The 26,389-nt window shown below is 29.4% G+C and overlaps 2 protein-coding genes across 2 annotated transcripts; both read right to left on the reverse strand.

Annotated features, from left to right (window-relative positions):
* Positions 1–693: 693 nt before the first annotated feature.
* On the reverse strand, positions 694–8,826 carry LOC130670392 (putative uncharacterized protein DDB_G0268364). The gene is made up of 6 exons (XM_057473795.1): positions 8,661–8,826; positions 5,652–5,788; positions 5,470–5,562; positions 3,688–4,044; positions 1,383–1,448; positions 694–1,293 (listed from the first exon to the last, which is right to left on the reverse strand). The coding sequence occupies exons 1-6, from the start codon at positions 8,824–8,826 to the stop codon at positions 694–696; spliced, it is 1,419 nt and encodes a 472-aa protein (XP_057329778.1).
* Positions 8,827–19,854: 11,028 nt separating this feature from the next.
* LOC130670393 (cyclin-T-like) lies at positions 19,855–20,958 on the reverse strand. Its single transcript, XM_057473796.1, has one exon. The coding sequence runs from the start codon at positions 20,956–20,958 to the stop codon at positions 19,855–19,857; it is 1,104 nt and encodes a 367-aa protein (XP_057329779.1).
* Between the last annotated feature and the right edge of the window lie 5,431 nt (positions 20,959–26,389).

Raw genomic sequence — 26,389 nt, forward strand, 5'->3', positions numbered from 1 at the left:
AAAGAAATAATAATAATAATAATAATAATGATAATAATAATAATACTTTAAAAATCTGCATCGAATGCTGCGAAGCCCATTTGCCCCAACGAAACAAATGTATAAAAAATATATGTTAAAATGTAAAATAAATATGTTTTTTTTTTTTTGTAATAAAAATATCCTAAAAATTCATAAAAAGTATATAAATGTATATAAAGTATTTATAAAAATTATATTTTAAATAGCTGTCTGTTGGCCGATTTTCGTATATATTTTATATATTTCAAGTGTATTTTAAATATATTAAAACTATATCTTAGAATATATAAAAAATACATGTATAAAAATATTTAAAAAATATAGGTATAGTAATACCAAAAAATAAATCAATAAGATATTTGAAATATGCTATTATTATTTCATTTTCACATTTTTATATATGTATTTTTTTATATATTCTAATATAAATTTTTAATATATTACAAATACATTTAAAATATATCAAATATATACGAAAATAGGCCAACAGTTTGCTATTTTAAATATATTCCTATACACATTATATATACATTTACATATTTTGGATGTATTTTTGTTATATTTTTTATATACGAAAAATATATTTTGGCAATAAATTTTTTTCATGGGGGAGAATTCGATGAAATTGTTTGACTGACGTTTATAAAATATCGTAAGAATGGCATAACAGAGTTAATTATTTTCTTTAAATAGTCTTTTCGCTGACTGAATGGCTCTGTCCAAATACTTGTTTAGCGTCACATCATTTACTTCTCTATTAAACTCTCCTTTGGGATAATTTTGTTGTTCCAAGTAATATCTATAATGAATTTTCAGTAACTCTTTTTTTCGTGGAGTTAATTCTTCTCGTCCTCTTGTATTTTTTTGTCGGCGCACAACGCGTTGCGAAAGGGTCTCAATATTCCACATAGCATGAGACATAATTGAAACAAATTTAGCCGGGGTTTCGGCATTAAAAGCTGCACGTGCTTTAGTACTTGGTATGGTTGTGTTGTCTCCAACGTCAAACATATCGTGATCTAGATAGTAATAAGGATCATAACGCTGCTGTTGATGTGATCGTTGCTGTGGTTGGGGTTGTTGATGTTGTTGTTGTTGTTGTTGTTGTTGTTGTAGTTGTTGTACTTGCTGTCGTAGTTGCTGCAGTTTTTGTCCATCAGAAGCTGCTTGCAATCTCAATTGTTGAGCCTCAAGTTTTAATTTTGAAATTTCTTCTTCTTTTTGTCTGTTGTCTTCCATCAGTCGCCTCATCATCGGATTTGGACTTAGGTTCTACATATAAAGCAATTAATAAAATAATTTTTAGCTCAATCGTTGAAAAAATAAAGTGTAAACAGAGAATATTATTTACTTAAGCTTACCGTTACGTCAGTTAAAATAGGACGACTACGAGAAAAATTCTGCTGTGATGACCTTGACAGCGGAGCCTATAAAAGTATAATCAATTTAATTTACTTGGATACTATTTTAAAGTAAATCTCGATGAATTTTTATTTTTGGTTAAAAAAATTAAAACATAGACGTTTTTTTCCTGTTATTCTTGCCTATTTTCATTGATTTGAGTGATCGAGAGTTAACATAAAAATAAAAATTCGATGATCTTTTTTTTTTTTAATTTAAAAATGTAAAACAAATTAGACGAACATCTTTTTTTGCAACCGAGGTTTGAGCGTAAATAAATTTTGTGAAAATGAGTATCATTAGTATAGTAATGAATCTTACAAGATTTGAAACGAGTAGATTGTTACATTCAAAACACCACAAGTTATTTTACCACTCATAAGTTATTTTACATCGATTTAAAATGGAATTCTAGAATGCTAAAAAAATCCTTTACTTTTAAAACAAGTGTTTTATGAAAATTCAATTTAAAAATAGATCTTCATCTTATCTTACATTAGAATTTTTCTCTTTTTTACATGCTGAGTTCGTCAGATGAATGAGTTGAAAACAGACTTCTCATTGTAAATATTTTGATCGCGTTTAGCGATATTTCGTTAAAACGATTTTATAAAATAAGAAATAAATTTACCGACATCAGAATCAAAATAATTTACGTTAGTTAATCCAATTTGGAAATATTAATTTTTTCTCAATATTTTCAATAAGTATCGTAAATATGTCTCACGATTCACTTTCCGACTAGAAATTGTCCGAATATATATTAGGATGCTTCAAAAAAAATTAAATTTTTTTTTTTTGCTTTTACTCCCTAAAACATTAGTGGTTGTGGAGAAAAAAATCCTCCCAAAAGATGGGCTCTCTAGCTCAACTCTAAGAGGCCACTATTTTAATTTCAATTTCCCATCTGATTAACGTGTAAAATTTTATTTATTCATTCAAATAGCTTAGTTACTCATCAGCTGCTCAATATTTATCATATTTATACATAGATCTTCATAGCTGATCTCTCAAGCTTTCCAAAACCCTATGAAAAGTTAGAATTATCACAATTAAAACATCAATTAAAACTACATGAAAAGTATCGATTTTGTATTTCAAAATGAAATTGTTAATTTTCATTTATATTTTTTTTTTGCTGTTATCAATTGGCGGAAATTTTTACTCATCATAGGGTTTCGGAAAGCTCGAGGAATCAGCTTTACAAATCATGTATAAATTTGAAGAATATGGAGCAGCTTGCGGGTAATTAAATTTTGAATGAAAAAATAAATTTTTACATCTTTTGGAAGGATTTTGTTCTTAGCAACCACTAACGTTTCAGGGGGTAAAAGCGAAAATAAATTAAAGTTTTTTTGTTTGCACCCTAATACATATATTGGGTTCTGATTGGAAGATTCTCTGGCATATCCAATAGGTCTTTTCTCTGGTTAAGAATTCCGCCTGAAATCCGATTGGGATCCGGTCGGGTCTAATGAATCGGTTTCACTCGGAAAAAGTGCATAAAAATAAAAATATTTTATTCCGATTGAATCCCATTCAAAATTTTTTATCAGAATGAATCGGTTCCAATCGGAAAATAATATATTTATTCAGTTATCATTTTCTGATTGAAACCGATTCATTCTGATCAAAAATTTTGAATGAGATTTGATCGGTTTCAATCGAAAAATAATATTTTTATTTCGTTATTATTTTCCGATTGGAAGCGATTCATTCAGATAAAAATTTTGAATGGGATTCAATCGGAAATATCTGATCAAATTCTATTGAAGTGAATCGGATTTTTCAACCAGGGTTGTGTACGTTAAAAATAAAATCGTCGCCCCACAATCATTTTGATCCGAAAGTTTTAGGCCGATCTGATAAACATTTAGATATTCTATATTCAATAATATTTATATGTCTAAAAATAAAAAAACAACAATAAGAAATTATGAGATATTTTTTTCATCTAAGTATAAAACATCTTAATATATGTTTTTAAACGTTTATTAAAATTCGTTGATATTTTTATAAGAAAAACGTATTAATTTTCTTGATTTTTTTTTCAGTACATTAAAACATAAAAAATTTTAAAGGAGATTTAATGCCTACATATTTACATAAAACCGGGCTAAAATTTTCGGAACTTAAAATCATTGTATGGTAGTGCTCTCGGTGACAACAATAAGTTGGTCATGAGAAATATTTAAGATCATTATTTATCATATTGCTAATTTCTTAACTGCTTCTAATTTATTGTTTAGAAATGCTTGGCCATACCTTCTTTTTATCATGATTAAATTCTGCCCCTCTTGCTTCACTGCGTTTATCTTCTATGATAACAATTGGTTCAATGTGTTCAGGTTGTCTTTCATCAAACATATCGTCATCCGTGTCAGTTTCTGAAATGATTTGTCTACTTTTGATCAGCCGCTTATTCCTTGGTGAAACAAGTCCATCGCTGGAGTCTCCTGTATCAGCAGACGGATCAAAATGATTTTGAATGTTATCATAATCTCCCGTATCAGCAGACGGATCAAAATGATTTTGAATGTAATCATAATCATTGAATAAATTTAATCCTGATTGCTCAGTCTCTAAGCCATCATCTAATTTGTGTACATTGGAGACCTTTACCTAGATAAATAATACATAATAAAGGATTACACAAATTTATAAATCTAAAAATATATCAGCGCAAGTAAGGTAAATGTCCCAATACCGGAACAAGACCCACTACCGGAACGAATTGATGATCATTATATTATATTTTAACTCGTACGCCATGAAATTAAATAAAACTTTCTTCATTTAAAACCTTAATCTTTTAGTTACGAAATAGGATATAAAAAAGATTTTAGAATATATCCGAAATATGAAAAAAAAGTTAATTACAGCAACAGTCTCGGATTCATGACTTTTTCATGCCTCTTAATGGTTTTGCTAAGAATTCAGTCAAAGGTCTTATGCTTATAGAAAATATATAGAATTACTTTTCATTAATTTTTTTTTTTATATGCATTTTGAATGACATGAAATTAAAGAAAACATATTAACAATATGAAAAAAATAGTATTATTATATTAATTTTACTGTTCGTCTATTGGTACACCAAAATGAACCCGTGCCCAGTACCGGAACAGCCAGTCATATTAATGTTATTAATGTTATCGATAGACATTAACGGTGAGTTTTATTGACTGGCTAAATCAAGTGTAATATTAATTATTACTGGAGTCCTAATTTTTAATGCAGTATGTATGATTGTTATAAAAAATGCATTAAATATAGATAAACTCATAAAAAACTCAATTTCAATCATAAAAAATAAATTTATGTATCTAGTTTTTTTAAAATTATTTTTATAGTATTACCTCAAATGATTTATTTTGTTTCTATTCTTCGGTTCAAAATATTTATTTTCATTGAATATTTAATCATTTAAAAATTGTAAATACATTTTACATTATGAGTGTGACACAGCAGACATCAGACAAATTTAAAATTATTAATAAATCGAGTAAATAATGAATGGAATAAAATTTCAAAAAATGCGCATTGAAAAAATTTTTAAAATAATAGTCGTTTTTTATAAATATTATTTTTTTAATTATTTATCTTATTTATTAATAATTTTAAAGATGTCTGATGTCTGCTACATTCACACTCGTTTTCCATTCATATTATTTAATAATTGTTAATATTTTCACTATGAATAAATGCAAAAAATCACTCATTTTATTTACTGTTCCGGTATTGAGACAACCGAATTCCCGTATTGGGACAAGGCCATTTCAGCGTTCCGGTATTGGGTCTTTTGGGTGTCATAGAAAAAAATTTTTTTTTTATATTAAATTCAAGAAAAATGAACAAATTTGATTATTTTTGAATAGGCAAATGTCTATTCTATATGATGTAATAAATTATTTTGGTTTATAATCTATTTGAATATTTTTAAAACGATAAAAATCAGTCATATACCCTTCGTCGTTCCGGTATTGGGACATTTAACTTATGCAAATCTTAGCACTTGCTTATTTTTTCTGATCTGTGTATACATACTTGTTGATTATTACTTTTCCTGTTTTCTTTATATACTTGAATAATTTCCTCTGTTTTCTGTTTCTTACTCTTCAATTCACTTTGTTTTTTGTTCTGTAAGTAAAATTTAACAAAATAATTCATCATAAATAATGATGCTATGGGACATACAGCTTTTCAAATGCTAGATTTTGTATATATACCTTTCTAAATAATTTAGCAGTAGCGACCCCTGATTCCACTTCCATATCATTACTGGTCGATGAATCCAGAGATGAAGGATTTGTTATCACCGGGTCTCGAACGCGAATATTTTCGTCGGATAATTCCTCCCGTGACTCTGAAATTCATCATATTAGTGTGCAAATAATTGTTTGAGTGGCTAGTAAGTTTATAAAAATATTATGTAACTAATTAAGAAATGATAAGTCAGATGGCTGCTGTTCAATTTTATAAGTAATTTTATAAGTAATAGTTGATTGATGTTGCATAAATTAAAAAATGAAGAACTGAAATATTTCAATTAACTATATAGTTAATATATGGGGCATTCCACGCCGAATCGGGCGGTTTGAAAAATTTTAATTTTTGATTTCCTCAATTTTTAACTTCCCGCTAAGAAAATTGTAAATTTTCGAAAATTCGGGAAGTTATTGGTTTCGGTCCGATTTACGAAAATCGAATTTTCATCACATGTCGACGTTTTGAGGTCCTAGGAAGCTATTCTGACTAATTTCACGATGATGTCCGAGTGTATGTATGTATGTATGAACGTACGGATGTAAATACCCGTATCTTTTGAACGGATGAGCCGATTTTGAACTTTAAGGTGTCATTCGACGCGGCTTGTCAATAACTTGAAGCTGTAAGAAATTAAGCTTGATCGGTAGGGCTCGTTCAGAGATATTCCAAAAATAAAATTTTTCAAAAATGTTTTTTTTTGATAACTTTTAATGTGCTCGATGGATTGATTCCAAAATCGACTGGACTCTAGAGCTTTATAAGCTGCGCCGAATGCCACCTCAACCATCGAAATCGGCTTATTCGTTTAAGAGAAACCGTTGTCGAAAGAATTAAAAACAAAATTTTTTTTTTTTTTTTTTAAATATCTCAAAAACGACTCGATAAATCGAATTCAAAATTTGATCAACTATAGAACTTGATAAAACGCGTCGATTGCTACCTCAACCGTCTCAATCGGTTTATACGTTTGAGAGATATCGTTGAAAAAAAAATGGTAAAAAACTAATTTTTTCGAAAAGAACGGCATACAAAAGTATTTTTGAGCTCGAAGAGCTCAATTTCTAAAGTGAGTGCATATTTTGATTTCCTTCAAAATTTTTTACAGTAAACTACTACTCAAGCCACAACTTTTTAGGTCGGTCTGGTCGTGAGTTCTCAATGGCTACTATTTTCTTCGATTTTTGAAAATAAAAAAAAAAAATTTTTTTTTCTATTTTATCAAATTTTATCACTGGTTTCTCTCTTTCAACGTAGTTTAAAAAACTTCACGTTTCTTTATTATTACAACAAGCATAGGAAATTGTTAATAATAAAAAAACATTTATCCAAATAAAGAAAATATTTATTGCAGGAACTTGTATTGAAAAATAATCAATAGTCTTTTTTAATTATTAATAATTTCCTATGCTTGTTATAATAATATATAAACGTGAAGTTTCTCAAAATACATTGAAAGAGAAAAACCAGTGATGAAATTTGATAAAATGGAGAAAAAAAATTTTTTTTTTAATTTTCAAAAATCGAAAAATTATAGTAGCCATCGAGAACCCACGATCAGACCAGCCTAAAAAGTTGTGGTTTGAGTAGTAGTTCACTGTAAAAAATTTTGAAGAAAATCTAAATATGCACTCACTTTAAAAAATCCAATTAAAATTTTTAAAATCAAAAGACACGTATTAAAACCCATGAAATAATTTTTTTGTATTTTTTCCGAAAAGTACATGGCAAAACGTTTTTTTTTTATTCAGTGAGTATTTTGATTTGAACCATTCCCTAAGAAGTTAGCAGAAAAAAACCGTAAGAAAGTGTTTTTTTTTCAAAATTCGATATCTTTCGAACCAGTTATCCAAAAAATCTCAATATCTCGGTAAATGAGTCTTTCGATGGGTACAAAAATAAAAAAAAATTGAGGAAATCAAAAATTGAAATTTTTTAGACCGTCCGATTTGGCATGGAATGCCCCATATACATCGATATTAAAAAACCGTATTTAATTCTTACCGGAAATAAATATATTGCATTATACTTGACTCGCGGCAGGTTGTTCGACCGATAGTATAGCATAATATCCTAACCGGGTTCTCATTATTTTGTTATTTTTTTTTAATTGTCTGTTGAATTTATGACTGAAAATATTGAAAGGAACAACGAAAAAAAAAAAATAACAATAATAATAATAAAAATTAATCAACCAAAAATTGAAATTAAATCCACTTTTTCCGGAAAAAAAAAATTTCAATATTTAATCTTTGCGAATTTCTTTATGACTTAACGTAAAAGAAAAAAACTTTTTTAAACATATTCAAAAGTTTACCAGTGATGATACTGAAGTTAGCCAACGTCCAATAACTTCGGATTTTTTTTTAAACAATAAATTATTTAACAAAAATATTTTTAAAAATTGCACCTATAGTTTATTAAATTGTCTACATCTGCATATTTTTATTTTTTTTTCTTTATGGCAGTTGCATCTTTAGACGATGGCTGAAGACAAAAAAATTCTTTTTAATTCGAAATGGATATCTCAGCAAGAAATAGCCGTAGGTATTAATAAAAATAAAAAACAAACTAAAGCTTGATAAATTGGCAATCTAGTCCATGTATTGCTTTAACTAGATAAAATGTTTTCAAATTCATGGACGGAAAAAAAAATTTCCGAAATTTTGTGAAATTTATTTACAATTATCGACTTATGAAAAAGACGGTAAATTTTTTTGTTTTCATGATTTCTTTGAACAGTATATTCTATATTTTTTCTTATAATAATCTGGTTATTTTTTATATTTATATGAAAATAATAATATTACAGTGTTTGGCTAATTGACATGATGAAATGTATTATAAGCTACTAGAGAAACAGCTATAGACTAAGCCCAATTTTGAAAATTTTACGACTTTAAATAAAGCACGAAAAATTTAATTAATTTACTTGTTCAATGACCAAAATTTCTGTTTTACTTTTGACTTACCTGATAGACGTAAAATGATGCATTTAAATCGTTTCTCGCTGTCGTCGTAATGATAAACTTTATTTTTAGTTAACACATTGTAGTAACTAAAATCAAGAATATTACAGGTTTCCACAACCATTATTTTATTATTATGGTGGGGTAATTTTGTCAATGCATACTTCATTTTGATCGAAAATAAATTTTTAATTAATGAAATCACAATACACAGCACGGCACAGCACAATAAAACACGTGTTACTCGGTCAAGATAACAAGCACGAACAAGTGAAAACTGAATCTTTCTTTCCGTCTCTGAGCTCCGCAGACGTATATACGTGTGTGTTTATGTGTCCCGTAGGAGTCAACCATAACAACTCAGCCCCCTCTTCGTTAGTCGGGTGTCTGACGAGCTGGCATAAGAGACTTTGTAAACAATAGGAAGTAGGAGAAATGCGTCCACCGGACCATCTCAACACTTTTCTTAGTTTAACCCGTCAACGCTCCCGTGATTTTTAGTGTCTCGCTTGCGCGACAGCGACATCCTATAAGTTGAATAGTGTCATGTGAGCAAAATGCTCATAACGGGAGTGCTGACGGGTTAAACTGAATTCACATTTTTCTAATGTATGCATATATATCTTTATATGTATAGTTAATAGTAAAGCTATACTTGCGCACCTGCGACTCGTGCTAAACGCATCGCGCTGACACAAATCATGAATCACTTCCCCCATGGAAAAAATTTATATGTCGAATATATTAAAAATATATTTCTACATATAAATCATATATAAACGTAATATAACAAAAATATATGTCAAATATACTGAAAATATAAGTGAATATATGCTACATATAAAAAAAATATAAATAGAATATATATGGAATATATAACTTTTGGCCGATTTTCGTATATATAAAATATATGTTCAATATAATGAAGTTATATGTATAATATATTTTGTATGGATAATCACAAAGGCAGTAAAAGCTGAAAGAAATATATACAAAATATATTAGCTTTATATTTAAAATATAATTGATAGAATATATTGTGAATATATGTTAAATATATTTAGATTATAAGGAAAATATAATAATTAAATATAACCAAAATATATGTTACGTATATTTGAATTATATTAAAAATATAAGTAGGTACTTCTAAAAGAACTGTATGCAGATTATAGTAGGTGCATCTATAAAATGTGAAGAATGATATATAAACTAAATATATTGAAAATATATACAAAATATAAGCCGAACATATGATTGAAATGTATAAAGAATATATTCCGAGAAAAATCATTCCAAAATGACTAGGTGGACCTATGATGGAGTTTTCTTTGGAAAATTTGGGCCTGAAAAGTTAGGGGAGGTAACCTGCAGGGGTGCCTAGAAAAACCGGTCCAAATTAATTTGTCACACTGGTTTTTGTAGAAGTTTTTATTTAGGAGAAATTTAACCTGAAAGAAATAATCGAGATCAGCAGCGGAGGTTTCTGAGAGGAAAACTCCAAAATGACCGTGAAAACCGTCATTAACCCTTCGTAACAAAAATTTGAGCCTGCGAAATATAGGAGTAGTAACTTGCGAGGGTGCCTTCAAAAAAAGTTCCAAAAGTGTCATAGGGGCCTTTGTGGGAATCTTTCTAGACAAAATTTAGGCCTGGGAAAAATATGACTGATTACCTGGCTTCTATGAAAATTTTCGACTTTTTTGTCCAGGCGCTTTTGTTGGTTACCATCCCTATTTTCTTCAGGCACAAATTTCTTATAGAAAGACTCCTACAAAAACCCGTGACAAATTTGGATCGGTTTTTCTAGGTACCCCTGTAGGTTACCTCCCCTAACTTTTCAGGCCCAAATTTTCCAAAGAAAACTCCATCGAAGGTCCCCCTAGTCATTTTGAAATCATTTTTCTCGAAATACATTCTTTATACATTTCAATCATATGTTCGGCTTATATTTTGTATATATTTTCAATATATTTAGTTTATATATCATTCTTTATATTTTATAGATACACCTACTATAATTTGCATATAATTTTTTTTAGAAGTACCCTGCTTATAAAATCCGATAGATTCTTATAGCTGTATGTATAAGACCCTATACTTAACTATAGCACTTCTCATAGAACTCATTCATTCTTATAAAATCTCTATGGGAATTTATGAGAACCTATTGAATCCTATGAGATTTTCTAATCAGGGTACCTACTTATATTTTTAATATAATTCAAATATACGTCACATATATTTTGGTTATATTTAATTATTATATTTTCCTTATAATCTAAATATACTTAACATATATTTACAATATATTCTATCAATTATATTTTAAATATAAAGCTAATATATTTTGTATATATTTCTTTAAGCTTTTACTGCCTTTGTGATTATCCATACAAAATATATTATACATATAACTTCATTATATTGAACATATATTTTATATATACGAAAATCGGCCAAAAGTTATATATTCCATATATATTCTATTTATATTTTTTTTATATGTAGCATATATTCGCTTATATTTTCAGTATATTTGACATATATTTTTGTTATATTACGTTTATATATGATTTATATGTAGAAATATATTTTTAATATATTCAACATATTAATTTTTTCCATGGGGGATTGGCTGTCTTTGGCCGAACTACCCTAATAGCACAGCTTGCTCTAGCAAAAGTTTACTTACAAAGATTTCCTCGAATTTTTCTTCAAATATCCGTCAACTTCGGACTTTTCTGTTTTTGACAACAATTTGCATACAACTATCTAAACAATTTGTCGTAAATTTACCACCCAAATCAGAATGCAAATTCACTTGAAAAGTTGACTAGAAAAAGTTGTCGTCAATTTTTAGGTAAATTTTTACATCAATTTATTGTTAATTTGACTTAAAAATTGTACAGTATTGTTTTACCCTTAAAACTGTAGACAATTTTATGTATAAATTTGCTTACCTTCTGAAACGGTAGGAACGAACATTACGGACTTTTTTTTAAAGTAAAAATTCACCTTTAAATTGAGCAAAAATTAACCGCAAATTTTTCTTTCTAACTTTTAATGTCAAATTGTCGATAAATTCGGGCAGCAAATTTCAGGTCATTTCAAGCTAAAGTGGGTATTAGGGTATATGTATAAGGATATACATATACATGTATATTAGGGTGATTCGTTTCGAACGACGTTTTTTTTTTCACTACCACTTAAAAATATTATTATAGATATAGAAAAATAAAATTCCTTGCTAGTTTCAGCCCTTAATTTTAATTTTAAGTACTTTATATTTGATTTTGAAGTTTTCCCATTAAAAATACTTAGAAAAGTTGGAATTTTTTTTTAATTCTCTATAAGTCAGCCGCATTACAAGTTATCGGGTTGCCGTTCACGGCATTTATTAGGCAATTTGATACTCTTCAAAAGTCGCCTTAATAGTTTTACTCGGACTCTAATTGTTTTTTCTGTATTGGTTCTGAAAATAATTTTCTTAATAATAATTTAAGTTTTTGGTTGATATTAACTAAGTAACGAAATTTACAGAAAAACTGCAAACAACGATTTTTTAGAAAATTTTGTTCGCTACGAAAAAGGTCCTCTTAGTAAAGTGGCTGAAGTTCTCCGTTCACGTGATATAGGGATTTTAGTAATTTTGTAAATAAAATATTTGTCAAAAGATTCCACTAAATGCTATTTCACTTCAATTTTCAATCAGTAAATAATTTTCCTTTTATTAATTTAATCCAGTCATTAAAATCAGAAGGGGTCAAATTGATGAAGTTTGGAAAAATTTTTGCTAGATTTATATGCCAGTGCAAATTTGATTTATTATAAGAAGTCTACTTACATTGATCATATTCCATGGTGATGCAATTTCTCGATTTTGATTAGTAAAACTTTAGAATGGAGAGAGAAAATCAATATCGTCATGATTGGTCCTTTTCAAGGAGTGGGGGTAAAATTTACCTCTTCGGTAATTGGTTAAGATTTAGTGGAGGGGGTACTCAAAGTTTTTATATAAATATACGTCACACGGTCAGTAGCAGTCATTACGCTCGAAACGTTGCGCTATACGCCTCGCAAGTTATTTTCATCATTTATTGACACATCATGGACTGTAATTTCCAAATTTCAACGTACACAACTGTATACTCTGTTGAACTGGAGTACTTCGACGAACTCCTCTTCATCAACGATGCTGGGACAGTTACTCCGATATTTATAGAGTTTCCCTCAGGTCTCCAGGTCAACGACGTTTGGAGCTTCAAAGTAGAGGTTAGCCACGACGAAGAAGACGAACACTGGATCACTTTGGGGATCCTTCCATTGAAATCGGAGCATTCTGAAATCAGCTTTGAGCTCGAATGCTGTGTGGTGGATGAGGAAGGTAACCTACTGAGACTGCCTGCGAAAATACAACCGTTCAACGACTACGACAATTACATATACCTCGGGGGTTTTTTCAAACGAAGTGACCCCGGCTTGTTGCGTCTACTGGTGGACGGAAATCTAATTTTACAGATAAAGCTGACTGTTTTTCTAGGTGACGATACAGATAAATAGATACTCAAGTTCCCGAACTTTGAGTTGAAAACGGCCCTTTTCAGGGCCACCAAATATTTTACACGTAAAAACTGACTCAAGTTTCATAAATACCTCAACTCATATCCTTTGTCCAAAACTCTTTCAAAATTAACATTCATTTATTTAATAAAGATAATTACTGATACAGCAGTTAGCAGACGTCTAATAATTTTTGGATTTTTTTTTTGACGATAAACCATAAAAAAAAATCCGGGCGTCGGTTGACCCTGCGGGCCAGCCCGAAATTTCCCGCTGTTTTCGAGCTCAAGGAGCTTGAAAACATCATTGTGAATATATATTTTCGAGCTCTTCAAGTGCTATTACATGGAACCATTTTTTTTATGAGCTTTCCAAGCTCTAACAACTTACGTTTTATGCTATAGTTTGAAATGTTAAGAGTCGAAAATCATTAATGAAGCTCGAAGCGCGGCTTTTACATTTTTATTATCGATTATATGTTCTCTGAAATAAATGTGTTAAGGCAGAAATCAATGTCATCGCTTGATTAAATCAATGGCAGTGATTAAAATCAAGATTTAAATGAGTTTCGACTTAGGTCAGAGCAATAATATATGGAATATCCGCCCATATGAAAGAACCATATACTGTCGATAATATATAAAAAAATATATGGTTAATAACTAATCATATATGGCGGCAAAATTATTAATATTGATTAATATATGATTTATCATATATAATAATGTATACGTTTAATATTATTATTATCCATATCATTAATAATATATGTGATTATAAACATATGATATTGTATCAACAATTATATGACCGTTATATATATTAATTTATAACGTAAAATATATGTTTCATCTTATAATTTAATGTATCATTTCAATATTATTATAATCCATATAATTTATAATATATGTAATTGTATACATATGATATTACATCTCAAATTATATTCTCGTTTTATATATAAACTTATAATTTCAATATTTTAAAAATTTCGATATTATTATACATAAATAATTTAAAAAATACACTCATACCAAAAATTATAGGAAAAAAAAAATTTTAGAAATTTTTTAGTGATTTTTGCAAGACTGTAACTTCATGAAAAATAATCGTATCGAGATTTTAAAAAAAGCATTTTATAGCATGAAATCTTTAGTTTTATATTTGTAGAAATATATATAAACATTTATCTATATAAATGGAGACAAATCGCTTTTCGTCTTCGCGATTTTTACCAGCAGCCACCAGAATTTGCGGGTTGGACCCTGGCTTAGGCTGGCCTCTAACAAATATTTATTTTACTTGGACAGAGCAGTGGGCTGGGGTTCTTGCAAAGCAAAGACCCGCACTTATTCAAACTCGGCAACGTATGAGAAAACTTATTAACTTACCTCACGGCTTATAAAATTATAGAATATTCTTATTGATGGTCGAATTACTATTTGTAACTTAATTAATATTTATTTTATCAGACTATTCGATAAGCTTACCAGTAAAATAGGAAATAAATAGGATGAACAGATAAAAAATACAGTGAATGATCAACAAGTGCAATGATTGTTTATTGCCAATTATAATAATAAAAATTACTTACAAGAAAATGCAAGCGCTGGATGCAATGTAGACAGATTCGTGGCACAGTATAAATTTTACATCGCAAGTATATCGCCGGTAACGTACAGTAATATTTATTTAAACTAACTTTGTTTATAATACTCAGTAAACTTTGACAGTAAAATATATCGCAAGAGAATTGCTAGTAATACAACTATAACGCAAGTTAATTTCCCGATTTGCAAAGTAGTTAGCCGTATTAACAAAGTCGCAAATAAATTGCTAGTATATGACAGTAAAACTAAATTATACGTCTTATCGCTAATTGATCCAGGATCGAAGTCAAGTTCAATCACCGTAGGGTCTTAGGGCTGAGTTTTTGGGCTCGCTCCCCACTTTCCCTCACGGTCATGCCTTTTTTTTTTTCATTAACGGTCAAATCATGTTATTTTTGATATTTTAAGCTGATCGGCGATATCTGGAGCATAATGAACCACCTGAAAAAAAATTTTTTACAAAAAATTTTTTTTTTTTCTAAACTAAAATGAATTTAAAAAATTTACCAATTAAAGCTCTTTTAGGTCAATACACTAAAAAAAAATTCGCAAAGTGTTTAACAGTTTAATATAAATTCATTGAAATGTTGAAACTCCGGACAGGAGTGAGTTGGGAATGACATAAAATCCACGTCACTCCAAGATCACTTCGCTAAAAAAACTCCCAAATTCCCCGTAAAAAAAAATTTTTTTTGTAATAGAATTTTTCATACAATCTATCACTAAAACTATATTTCTATACTATCTTTGTGTATTCATCAAGAATTCATCTGGAATTCATATATTTGTGTCAAAATATTACTTCCACATGATATTCAGCGGATCACCTGTGGAATACCGCAACTTTTTTACACGGGCAATTTTTTAAGTTCATTTTTTACTTAAAAAGACTTGAAGATTGGGGGTGTATGCAGCCAGTTTACCGGGTATGGTAAAGATGGACCAGGGTTCGGATCTCCCGAATCTCCGTCGGGAAACCCACACGGAAAAATTATATATCCGTATATATTTGGGCAAATCTGAATATATGCCGCATATATAATTTTTCCGTGTGGGAAGATTGGTGGTAAAATTTGAGTTGCGGTTAATCAGAAAAAATAGTGAAAGAGTTACATGAAATTTTGTTAAAAGTTACTTTACTTTTAAAATTCTCTTTATTTATCATTTTAGTTATTACATGTTTGTTGTTACATAGTTTATGTTTCTTAAGTTATATTATTTTGTACCCGTTTGCTCGCAAACTTTACAAAGTTTGTTGATATGTTTTGATTTTGTGTTTTTATATTTATTTAGTGTTTGTGTTTCATTTTGGCTAAAAAATTTTGTTAAAAAAAATCCCTTTATGTTAGAAGTTAGTTCTGAAAAAAATAACAACTATAATAGTCGCATCGGTATTGGCGACCCAATGAGAACTTATTTAGCAGTGGAGGAAAAATTTTCTCATCTGTGAGTGGCTCGCAGTTACCGATGCAAAATAATCAGAAAAATAACCGCGTCGGTATCTGCGAGCCAATTGAATTTTGTTTTAAAGAGAGGGGAAATTTTCTCACCTGTGAGTGGCTCGCAGTTACCGATACAAAATAATAACAATAGTAATTGCGTCGGTATCTGCGATCCAATGACAATGTAATCAAAGTCACGGAAAAAAATTTTGTATAATTTTCGGTGGCCTATAAAAATTATATGGAATTTTTCGGTGATAAAAATTTTGACACTCGATGATTTTCTTTGACTTCTTGGGTACTCAAGTGTTATTAATTTACTTACAGGAATAATAAAATAAAATAATTTTAATTTTTCAATCTACACTTAGAGAATTTTACGGTATTTTTCACGTAATATTTTATAGAAAAATTACTATACGTATTGCATAGCATGACGGCATTATAAAATTTGTAATTTTGACAAAGCAACATATTTAAATTTATTTTAAAAATTTTTACTGGCTACATCGCAATTTATTATACTGAATTAGAGTATTGAGTATAAAATGAAAGCAACAAATGAAAAAAAAATCGGTCTGTCAGTTGACCCTGCGGGCCAGCCCCAAAACTTCCCGCTGTTTTCGAGCTCAAGAACCTCGAAAACATTATTGTGAATACATTTTCGAGCTCGAAAATACGTTTGTATGCTGTTGTTTTCGAAAAAAAAAACGTTTTTCACCAGATTTTCTCCAACGATATCTCTCAAACGAATAAACCGATTGAGACAGTTGAGGTGGCAATCGACGCGTTTTAGCAAATTCTAAAGCTGATCAAATTTTGAATTCGATTTATCGAGTCGTTTTTAAGATATTTCAGAAAAAATAAAAAATTTTTTTTTTTTAATTCTTTCGACAACGGTTTCTTTTGAACGAATAAACCGATTTTGATGGTTGAGGTGGCATTCGACGCGGCTTATAAAGCTCTAGAGCCCAGTTCATTTTGGAATCAATCCATCGAGCACATTAAAAGTTATCCAAAAAAAACATTTTTGAAAAGATTTTATTTTTGGAATATCTCTGAACGAGCCCTACCGATCAAGCTCAATTTTCTCACGGCTTCAAGATATTGACAATCCGCGTCGAATGACACCTTAAAGTTCAAAAGCGGTTCATCCGTTCAAAAGATACAGGTATTTACATACGTACGTACGTACGTACATACATACACTCGGATATGATCTTGAAATTAGTCAGAATAGCTTCCTAGGACCTCAAAACGTCGACATCTGATGGAAATTCGATTTTCGTAAATCGGACCGAAACCAATAACTTCCCGAATTTTTGAAAATTTACAATTTTCTTAGCGGGAAGTTAAAAATTCAAAATTTTCAAAATATATTTCGATATTTTTGTCTGCTTCCACTAATAAACCGATTTTTCTCTTCCCGACCTTAAAAATTCAAGAATTTTATATCAATAAAGTTTCTATTTATTTATTTTAATAATTCTAATTTTTAAGAATTATAAAAATCTTAATTTTAAAATTACGGCTTTCTTTTTAGTCCTAAGAAAAAATAATAGAAGACATTTTTTTTTTTATATTAAATTCTGAACAACTTTTACTCGAAAAATTTGTTTATACGGCCAATGTTTTCACCGTAATTCAAAAATTAATATTCATATGAATAATTCAAATTTTTGATAATTGTGGAAATCTTAATTGCACGCCTCGGAAGCGAAGCGGAGAGGTTGTGCTTTATAACCGACCTGTCAAGGTCACACGATTTCCACTCATTAAAGTGCATATATTTTTTTTCTATTACTCTTACACATTATGAAAAGCACATCAATATAAAGCTGAAACACTAATAAATAATCCTGATACTTTTTGTAATTTGTCTAATATATATTAATATAAAAAAAAGTTCATTAAAAAAAATTTATCGTGGACGTCCATTAGTCTGTGGTTAAAAAAAACGGCGTGGTACGGATATCTCGAGAACGACTTGACGAAACTACTTAATTTTTTTTTCAAAATTTTCAGAAATAAGCAAAGAAGGTTCCTTTCGAAAATCACTACTGTAGGCCTTCTCGTTTTTTTAAAAATAAATCATTACGGTTAAAACCGGCAATCTTACATGTAAACAAACACACACTGCCGCCATTTTTCATTAGGAATGTTCTCCTTATTTATTTTTTTTTTTTACTTTTATTACCGTATGTTTACCATGGAAATTTCTGTGGGAAAAGAGCGGGATATTCAATTTTATTCGAAATTTAACTTTCAAAAAAAAAACATAACATGAGTGTTCGAGGCGTGCACTTTTGGATTTTCCAAATTTTTTGAAATTACAGCTTTCTTTTTTAGTCCTTAGAAAAAATAATAAAAGACATTTTTTTTTTTTTAATTAAATTCTGAACAACTTTTACTCGAAAAATTTGTTTATACGGCCAATATTTTCACCGTAATTCTAAAATTAATATTCATATGAATAATTCAAATTTTTGATAATTGTGGAAATCTTAATTTTGAAATTACGGCTTTCTTTTTAGTCCTAAGAAAAAATAATAAGAGACATTTTTCTTTTGAATTAAATTTTCTAGGACTTTTGCTTAAAAAATTTTTTTCGACAACCAATATTTTTTCCGTAATTTCAAAAATTTGACACCAGTATTTATTATTGCTTGATTTTAAATTAAAGCAAAAATCTTAGCCATATTTATGACACTGAAAGTAGCCGACGTCTAATTTTTGAATTTTTTCTTTAAACATGACATTTTAAAAAATTGCACCTATAGTTTTTTTTGATTTTATATATGAGCAATTATTTTTTTTTTTAATTAAATTCTTGAAAAATACATTTGAAAATTTTTAACTGTCTGCTAACTTCAGGATCATATTTTTTTTTTAATTTTTTATTCGAAGATAATTTGTATTTTTTAAAAACAGAAAGTGATATTTTGAATTAAATTTTTGATTTTTATTCTGCATTCATTAAAAAATTTTATAAAAATTTAATTTGGAAAAATTAACTAAGTGTAAGTGCAGTAGACATCCGACAATTTTTTAATTACATCTAAAAAAATTAAATAAGTAAAGTAATAAAATTTTTAAAAAATGCATCTACTGAATTTCGAATTGTCTAAATATAATTTTTTTTTTTTTTATTTTGTAAGCATTTTAATTTATTATTTCAAAGTTTAAAAAATTGTCAGATGTTCGCTAACTTTACTGTCATAAAAATTAATTATTACGCTTAAAATAAAATTACTTATAGAAAATAATTAATTATATTAAAATCAAAACAAAAAAAGGATTTCGTTTTATTAATTTTTTATTTTTCTAAAGACATAATTAAGTCTATGGTGCATTATCATTAATTTTAATTACATTATTATATAATTATTTACAAAAAATATATTAAACTTATTAAATGAAAAGTAAATTTTTAAAATATAATTTACTATTTTACTATTTACTATTTACATGAAATACTTAATATTCAATTTATGAAAATAATAAAACCTACAATAATATTTTACAATAAAAAATAACTGGATGATAAATAATTATGTACAAAAAATTAAAAAATTATTAAAACTACAAAAGCTTACGTCTCTTAGCAGAACACAAAATACTGCCCATGTCGTAATTATTTTGATGCTTACGGCTGTGGTCCAGATCCGCTTCAGTTGAGGGTACAAGCTGGCAGGTACTTCCAATGGAATTATCCTGAACTTCTACATCAGGAGGTGAAGAAGTCGATGATCCATCTGATTCAGATTTTTTCTTCATCAGTCTATCACGATACTCGTGATAGCTGATTTTTCGTCGAGTCCTTGGCTTCTCGACTTCAGGGTTACCGGAAACGATTTCTGGATCCGATGAACTGGGGGTCGTCGCTATCCGATTCACTGCAGTCACTTTGACCGATGGATTTTTAAATAATCCCATCACCCGGTTTTTTATCCTGGGTGACATTTTATCTAAAACCGCTTTAAACTCCCTGTCCATCTTAATCAGTAAATCGAAGGTCACTTTGGTGTCGAGGAGCCAAAACCAAAGATTCCCGTCTATGACTTGGGGAATCTTCCACTGCGATGATTGGATGGTAAAATAAATACAGAATGACGCCACAACTGCCGGTTTATATTTCACGCACATTGACGTCATCTGTAAAGTGTAATTAGCCATCTGCAGGAAAATCTTGCATAATTCCTTGCAAGCTTTTATTTCCCCACAGAATTTCTTGTTGTAATGATGAGGGTGACTAACCCCCATCTTGAATCCAAGTGTTCCCAGAAGAAGTTGCTCATTTGAAGTTAGTGCCTTGACCTTCTCCTGGTTCTTGGCAAAAGTAGTGTCCAGTTGGTGAACTTCGTATTTGTTGAGGCAGACATGAAGAGCGCTGATGACCGCCTGCGATTTTTGTGGCTCTTCTTCCGCCTTTGCCGCCAGAAAAATCGCTGCCGTGGCAATTTCATACCGGTGAAACTTGGCTAATGAATGGTGAATAAAGAATCTGTGCATGTACACAATGGCAGTGTGCACACAGACTTCTGACAACTTTAGCCGCTTGCCCAAATCAGTTATAAGGTAAGCGGCTTGTTGTTTGTGATCTAGCTCCTTCTCCGCGCTGATGCCATCCTTGGAACTAGGAGAGTTCTTCAACTCTTCTTTGTTGAAATACCACTTTTGAGCCATTTTTATTCACAATTTTTCACTGTTAATTTAACTTCACTGGAAACTTTCTTACTCTGCACTGGAACAGCTTAAGCACTTTGAAATGACACAATTTGGTTTTTTCCGTAACTTTTGAAATATTCTCAGACGAACTGTTGCGTATGAAGTTCGAGAATAAAGTGAGGAAATATTGACAAGACACTAAAATTTAAGGGATTTTATAACAAAAGAAATTGTCACAACAATGGGTATGGGGGTAATTAAAAAGTAATAGTTTGGGGCTGAAGAAATGTACCTGATGTATTTAGGAAAAGGTAATTAGACTTAGAACTCACAATATTATGGTCATTAAGGTCTGCATATTCACGTGTGAACGTAATTACTATTCCTGTGAAAGACCAAATGGCAAATAATTAAGTTTGTCATTATATATTTATGCCGAAGTCTCAAATAATAGATTTAAAATTTCCTGAAAATTAAAGTATACGGAAATAAATTACCTGTGTACATTAAGAGGCGACAAATAACATAATGACGGTAATCAGTAAATAGTATCATTTTAAATAGGTATTCTTTCATTTTCGATTCAAACGTAAATAATTATAAAATAAATATTAAAATTTATTGTCTATACAGGAAAAATTAATTTTTGGAATTTAAAAATTGTAATTTGAAAATTAAAAATTTATGATGTGTATTGTAAAATTTGTTTTTTATATTGACATCCAGGTTTCGGGTTTTAATTTTAAACATCACCCGTGTAAAAAATTGCGGAATTTCACCGGTAATTCACAGGTGATCAGCTGAATATCATGTGTAAGTCATATTTTGACACAAATATGAATTTCAGATAATTTTCGGATGAATATCAAAAGATAATATGTAAAAAAAAGTTAGTAATAGATTGTAATGATTTTATTATAAGTTGACACGTAAAATGGGAGATATTTTTTTTTAAATCAGCAGTCATAGTCCATCGACTGAAGAGGAGGTCCCGTAAACATTTTGTTGGCACGTGTGTATCTGTGTGTGTGTGTGTGTGTGTGTGTGTGTGTGTGTGTGTGTGTGTGTGTGTGTGTGTGTGTGTGTGTGTGTGTGTGTGAAATTAATCACTTTCCCAGTTAATCAAATTACACATAGACAAGCGTCTGACTATAACGTTTATATTTTAATTTTTTATGCGCTTACACGGAAAGAAATTTTCCGCGGATACCACTATGCTGTATGGTCGATTCCACCATACTGTATGGTAGCAAGGATTATTCCATTCGTTCAAAAATTGCATGTATAGATGATTTGACCATACGGGAATGGTAACATTCACAATAATCATGGCGTATGAGTCCATGGCAGTATGGGCGTCAAGCCCTATTTTGTCCCGGTCCTCAAAGAAGTTAATTAACATTGAATACTTTTAAATAATTCGACCTTGTTGATAATTTTAAGTAGTCAGTCTAATGTGTGAAAATTCTCAGTTCATTATCTCCATCGTCTAGACTCTAATGAATATTTTTATATTCAACGATAATGACAAATGTGATTATTTTAAAGGACAAATTACCTGGAAATGTTCTGATAAGATCATTACTCATAATAGTCTAGTCGAGAAGATAAAAACCTGCGAAAAATAGTTACAAGTCTCCTAAAAATATGGTTGATGGCTTAAACGATCCAGAATGCCGTCCAGAAAAAATCGTTTTTTAGATTTATTTTTCAAAAGAAAATTACAATTGTTACTAACAAAAAACTGTTAAAAAAATTAGCCGTCTAGATTTTTGGCAAAATCAAAAAAAGTATAAGTCATAGCTCAAACGATAAAACATCTTTGGATTTTTTTATTATACATGAATGACTCAATATAATAATTTTATTAATGATATCATATTGACAGTCATAAATATAATACTAGACAACAAGACTAATTTGTTTTCATTCATTGATTTTAATTATACTAGATAATTTAAATATAAAATTAGAATAGAATAAAAGTTATAGATACTAAAAACATAAACTTCTAGTCGTATTAACAAAAAATTATTGTTCGCTTGATCACAAATGTATAGTGTACTTAACTTATACACTAGATTTGTATTAATTATATGAAAGTAATAACAGTAATAAATATTTAATATTACCAATAATTACTACTTTATGTTTAATGATACATAAATTTTGATGCTTTTCAATAAAATACTGATAGCAAATAAAATTACTAGAATTAAGTTATAAAGATAATAAAATTATTATTTCATAAGCATTTTTTTGGCAAGTGTCTTGTAGTTTTTTAGGGTTTAAGTAGTAATTTTAAATAGTCAAGCAGTATATTTCAACGGTTAACTGTTTATTATAGCAGTTTAAACATTAAAATCATAATTTTACTAACTGAAACGACATCAGTTATTGAACATAACATGAATAATTACAAGTTGAACTACAATTATTGTCAATCGTTTTTTTTTGTGCAGGAAATCGACTTCTCGACTAGACTATTACGTCTATGAAAACTTTGTCAATGATGAACAGATGCATGAGACATATCAACCAAATCAGTCAACTTCATAAGGTCTAGATCGGTACTGACAAGCCAATCACAGCTAAGCATGAGTAGAAGAGGTGGCAGCTCATGTCTCATTCGATCTGATTGGAAGTTGATTTGTTGATAACTTATGAAATACTACTGTCATTTTACCCACTATTACTACTCCAAAGCTGTGATTGGCTCGCTGGTACCGATGTAGAGTTGTTACCTGAGTTATATCGAGCGATTCTTCGGTTTTTAATCATTTTTTCAATTTCACAGGGTTTTTTTTTTTTTAGTAACAAACCCTACTTTGTTGACCAAATGCATTAATTATTGAAAAATATTACGAAAAAAAATTTTTTTTTTCAAGAAAATTAATTTTTTTTAAATTTTTTTGTTGTTGATATTTTTCCTTCTTATCATCCTCACAATGGTATTGATATTTAGAAAATCAATTGTCAAGATGATAAAGAGAAAAAATATCGAAAAAATCGAATTCATCTATGTGAATGCATTTTCCATTGCCCAGTCGACCACCTCGTTGTAAACGTCCATTGTAGTTAGATGTTGCTTGTTCAATGATCGTAGCCGGAATAAATAAAAGTGTCCACCTCAAACGACTCGGGCAATAACCATGTTTCGGTACCAGCGAGCCAATCACTGCTTTCCTAGTTCCCCTACTACTGTCATTTTACCCACTATTACTACTACACGGAAAGAAATGTATGGTGTTTATCGCCATACTATTATTATAGTATTGCAGCCAGTACCATGAGTATAGCGTTATCTACTATACTGTATAGTACAAAAATCTTTGCGTAGTTTACATGTCTGTTTAGCGGGATGGACAATATCAGTATGGGCATGAGTCCCATATATATATGTTTGTCAACTTAACAAATTATTTTTTTTTTACAGAAAGAGATATTTCACATGCTAACTATTGGCTCTAATACATATATACAGGATATACAAACGATTATTAAAAAATTAATCAAAAAAGATATCCATTTATCTATAGTGGTACTGGAAGAAAGAGTCATGGGCAAGGGAAAAAAAGTTTTCAGGAAACTGAGAGCTTTAAATGTCTGAACGGTAAGTTTGACGAAAATTCAAAAAAATTATTTTACTTCTATGATAATCAGTAACAACGGTTTTTTTTTTTTTGTTTTTTTTTTTCATTAGATTTCTTGATATTAAAGTACAAAGACAGCAAAGAAAAACTTGCTGTAATAACGCAGGTCAGTCGCTTTTTAGCTGGGGCAGCTGATCGCGATGGAGGTAAAAAAAAGATAATCAAAATCGAGAAATTGCATCACTATGAAAAATGATCAATGTAAGTAGACTTCTTATAATAAATCAAATTTGTACTGGCACATAAATCTAGCAAAAATTTTTCCAAACTTCATCAATTTGACCCCGTCTGATTTTAATGACTGGATTAAATTAATAAAAGGAAAATTATTTACTGATTAAAAATTGAAGTGAAATAGCATTTGGTGGAATCTTTTGACAAATATTTTATTTACAAAATTACTCAAATCCCTATATCACGTGAACGGAGAACTTCAGCCACTTTACTAAGAGGACCTTTTTCGTAGCGAATAAAATTTTCTAAAAAATCGTTATTTGCAGTTTTCTGTAAATTTCGCTACTTAGTTAATATCAACTAAAAACGAAAAAATTTTTTTGTCGTTTTTTTGCACAATTTTGACTGATGATTTTTCTAAAATAGACGGAAAGTAAACGAATTTGATGGTTAAAAGCCACAAAAAAAAAACCGGCTTAAGAAAGCCTTCGTGTCCCAACCTCCCCTATCTACATTATTATTAAGAAAATATGGATTTTTTTACTTTTTATTAACAATCTAAAGCATTAAAAAATGAAATACGTACATAAAGCAATCAAGAAAATTTTATTTTCCCGATTATTTTGTTTTTTTATGAATAAAAGCTACATTTTCTTCGAAATTTTTTAAGTGAAAGACATTAATACCGTCAGTTGAATAATCAAAAACTTGTTCATCTGGTGCAACAAAATGAAAATTCGATATCTCAACAGAATTTATATTAAAACCAGCGAAAATACCTACTGATGACTATTGATTTAACCACTATGACCGTGATGATCGACTCTCATCATTCTAATCGAAAAATATCGACAGCCGTTTTGTCCAGTGAGACGACTTGAAGTACTGGAGAGGAATAGCGCTCTCTCCATGGTCCACGCCACTTAACACTAATCATTTTTAGAAATTCGAGAATAACATTTTCTGTCAATCTGTATTTTTTGAAATGTTAGCCTAATAAAAACATCTAAGATATATTTCTTCTAATAAAAGAGAGAGAGTAAAAGAAAAAGAGTATTGTCTCTCAACAGAAGATTTCAATAAATTAACGACGTATGTAAGTTGATTTTTTTTCCAAGCTCTGGGGGCGATCACTGGCCGGTAGACCTTAAGTAGAATTAAGTTCTTCGCACATATCTGTTATCGTTTGTTTTATTCAAATATTAAAAACTATAGTATTGTATAGTAACGATTATTACATTGTTACAAGACTCAAGAAAATTTTCCATCAACTAAGATATTTTTCAGCAGGCGAAATGAAAACCGGAAATTGTTTGAACGAAGTAAAATAATTTCTTGAATTGTCAATCTTAAATTGAGAAAGAAATTCTTAAGTCAGAATATATTTTATACTTGGTCTAATAATAGCATTACTTATTTCAAAGCCTGCATTTCTCAGTATAATAAACATTTGTCTTAACCTATTTATTTGCTGGCATCAAATAGTATAATATTTAGCGCGATGACAAATACATATGTTGTCGTTGGCTGTTTTTGGCCGAACTACCTTAATAGCACAGCTTGCTCTAGCAAAAGTTTACTTACAAAGATTTCCTCGAATTTTTCTTCAAATATCTGTCAAC

The sequence above is a fragment of the Microplitis mediator genome, chromosome 6, assembly GCF_029852145.1.
Source record: "Microplitis mediator isolate UGA2020A chromosome 6, iyMicMedi2.1, whole genome shotgun sequence".
In the NCBI taxonomy this organism is placed as follows: domain Eukaryota; kingdom Metazoa; phylum Arthropoda; class Insecta; order Hymenoptera; family Braconidae; genus Microplitis; species Microplitis mediator.

Coding starts and splice junctions, on each gene's coding strand:
- LOC130670392 (XM_057473795.1), bottom strand. CDS start 8,826: ATGAAGTATGCATTGACAAAATTACCCCACCATAATAATAAAATAATG. Junction 4,045..5,469: donor GGAAAAGTAATAATCAACAA/GTATGTATACAC, acceptor TTATTTATCTAG/GTAAAGGTCTCCAATGTACA. Junction 1,449..3,687: donor TTAATCATGATAAAAAGAAG/GTATGGCCAAGC, acceptor ATACTTTTATAG/GCTCCGCTGTCAAGGTCATC.
- LOC130670393 (XM_057473796.1), bottom strand. CDS start 20,958: ATGGCTCAAAAGTGGTATTTCAACAAAGAAGAGTTGAAGAACTCTCCT.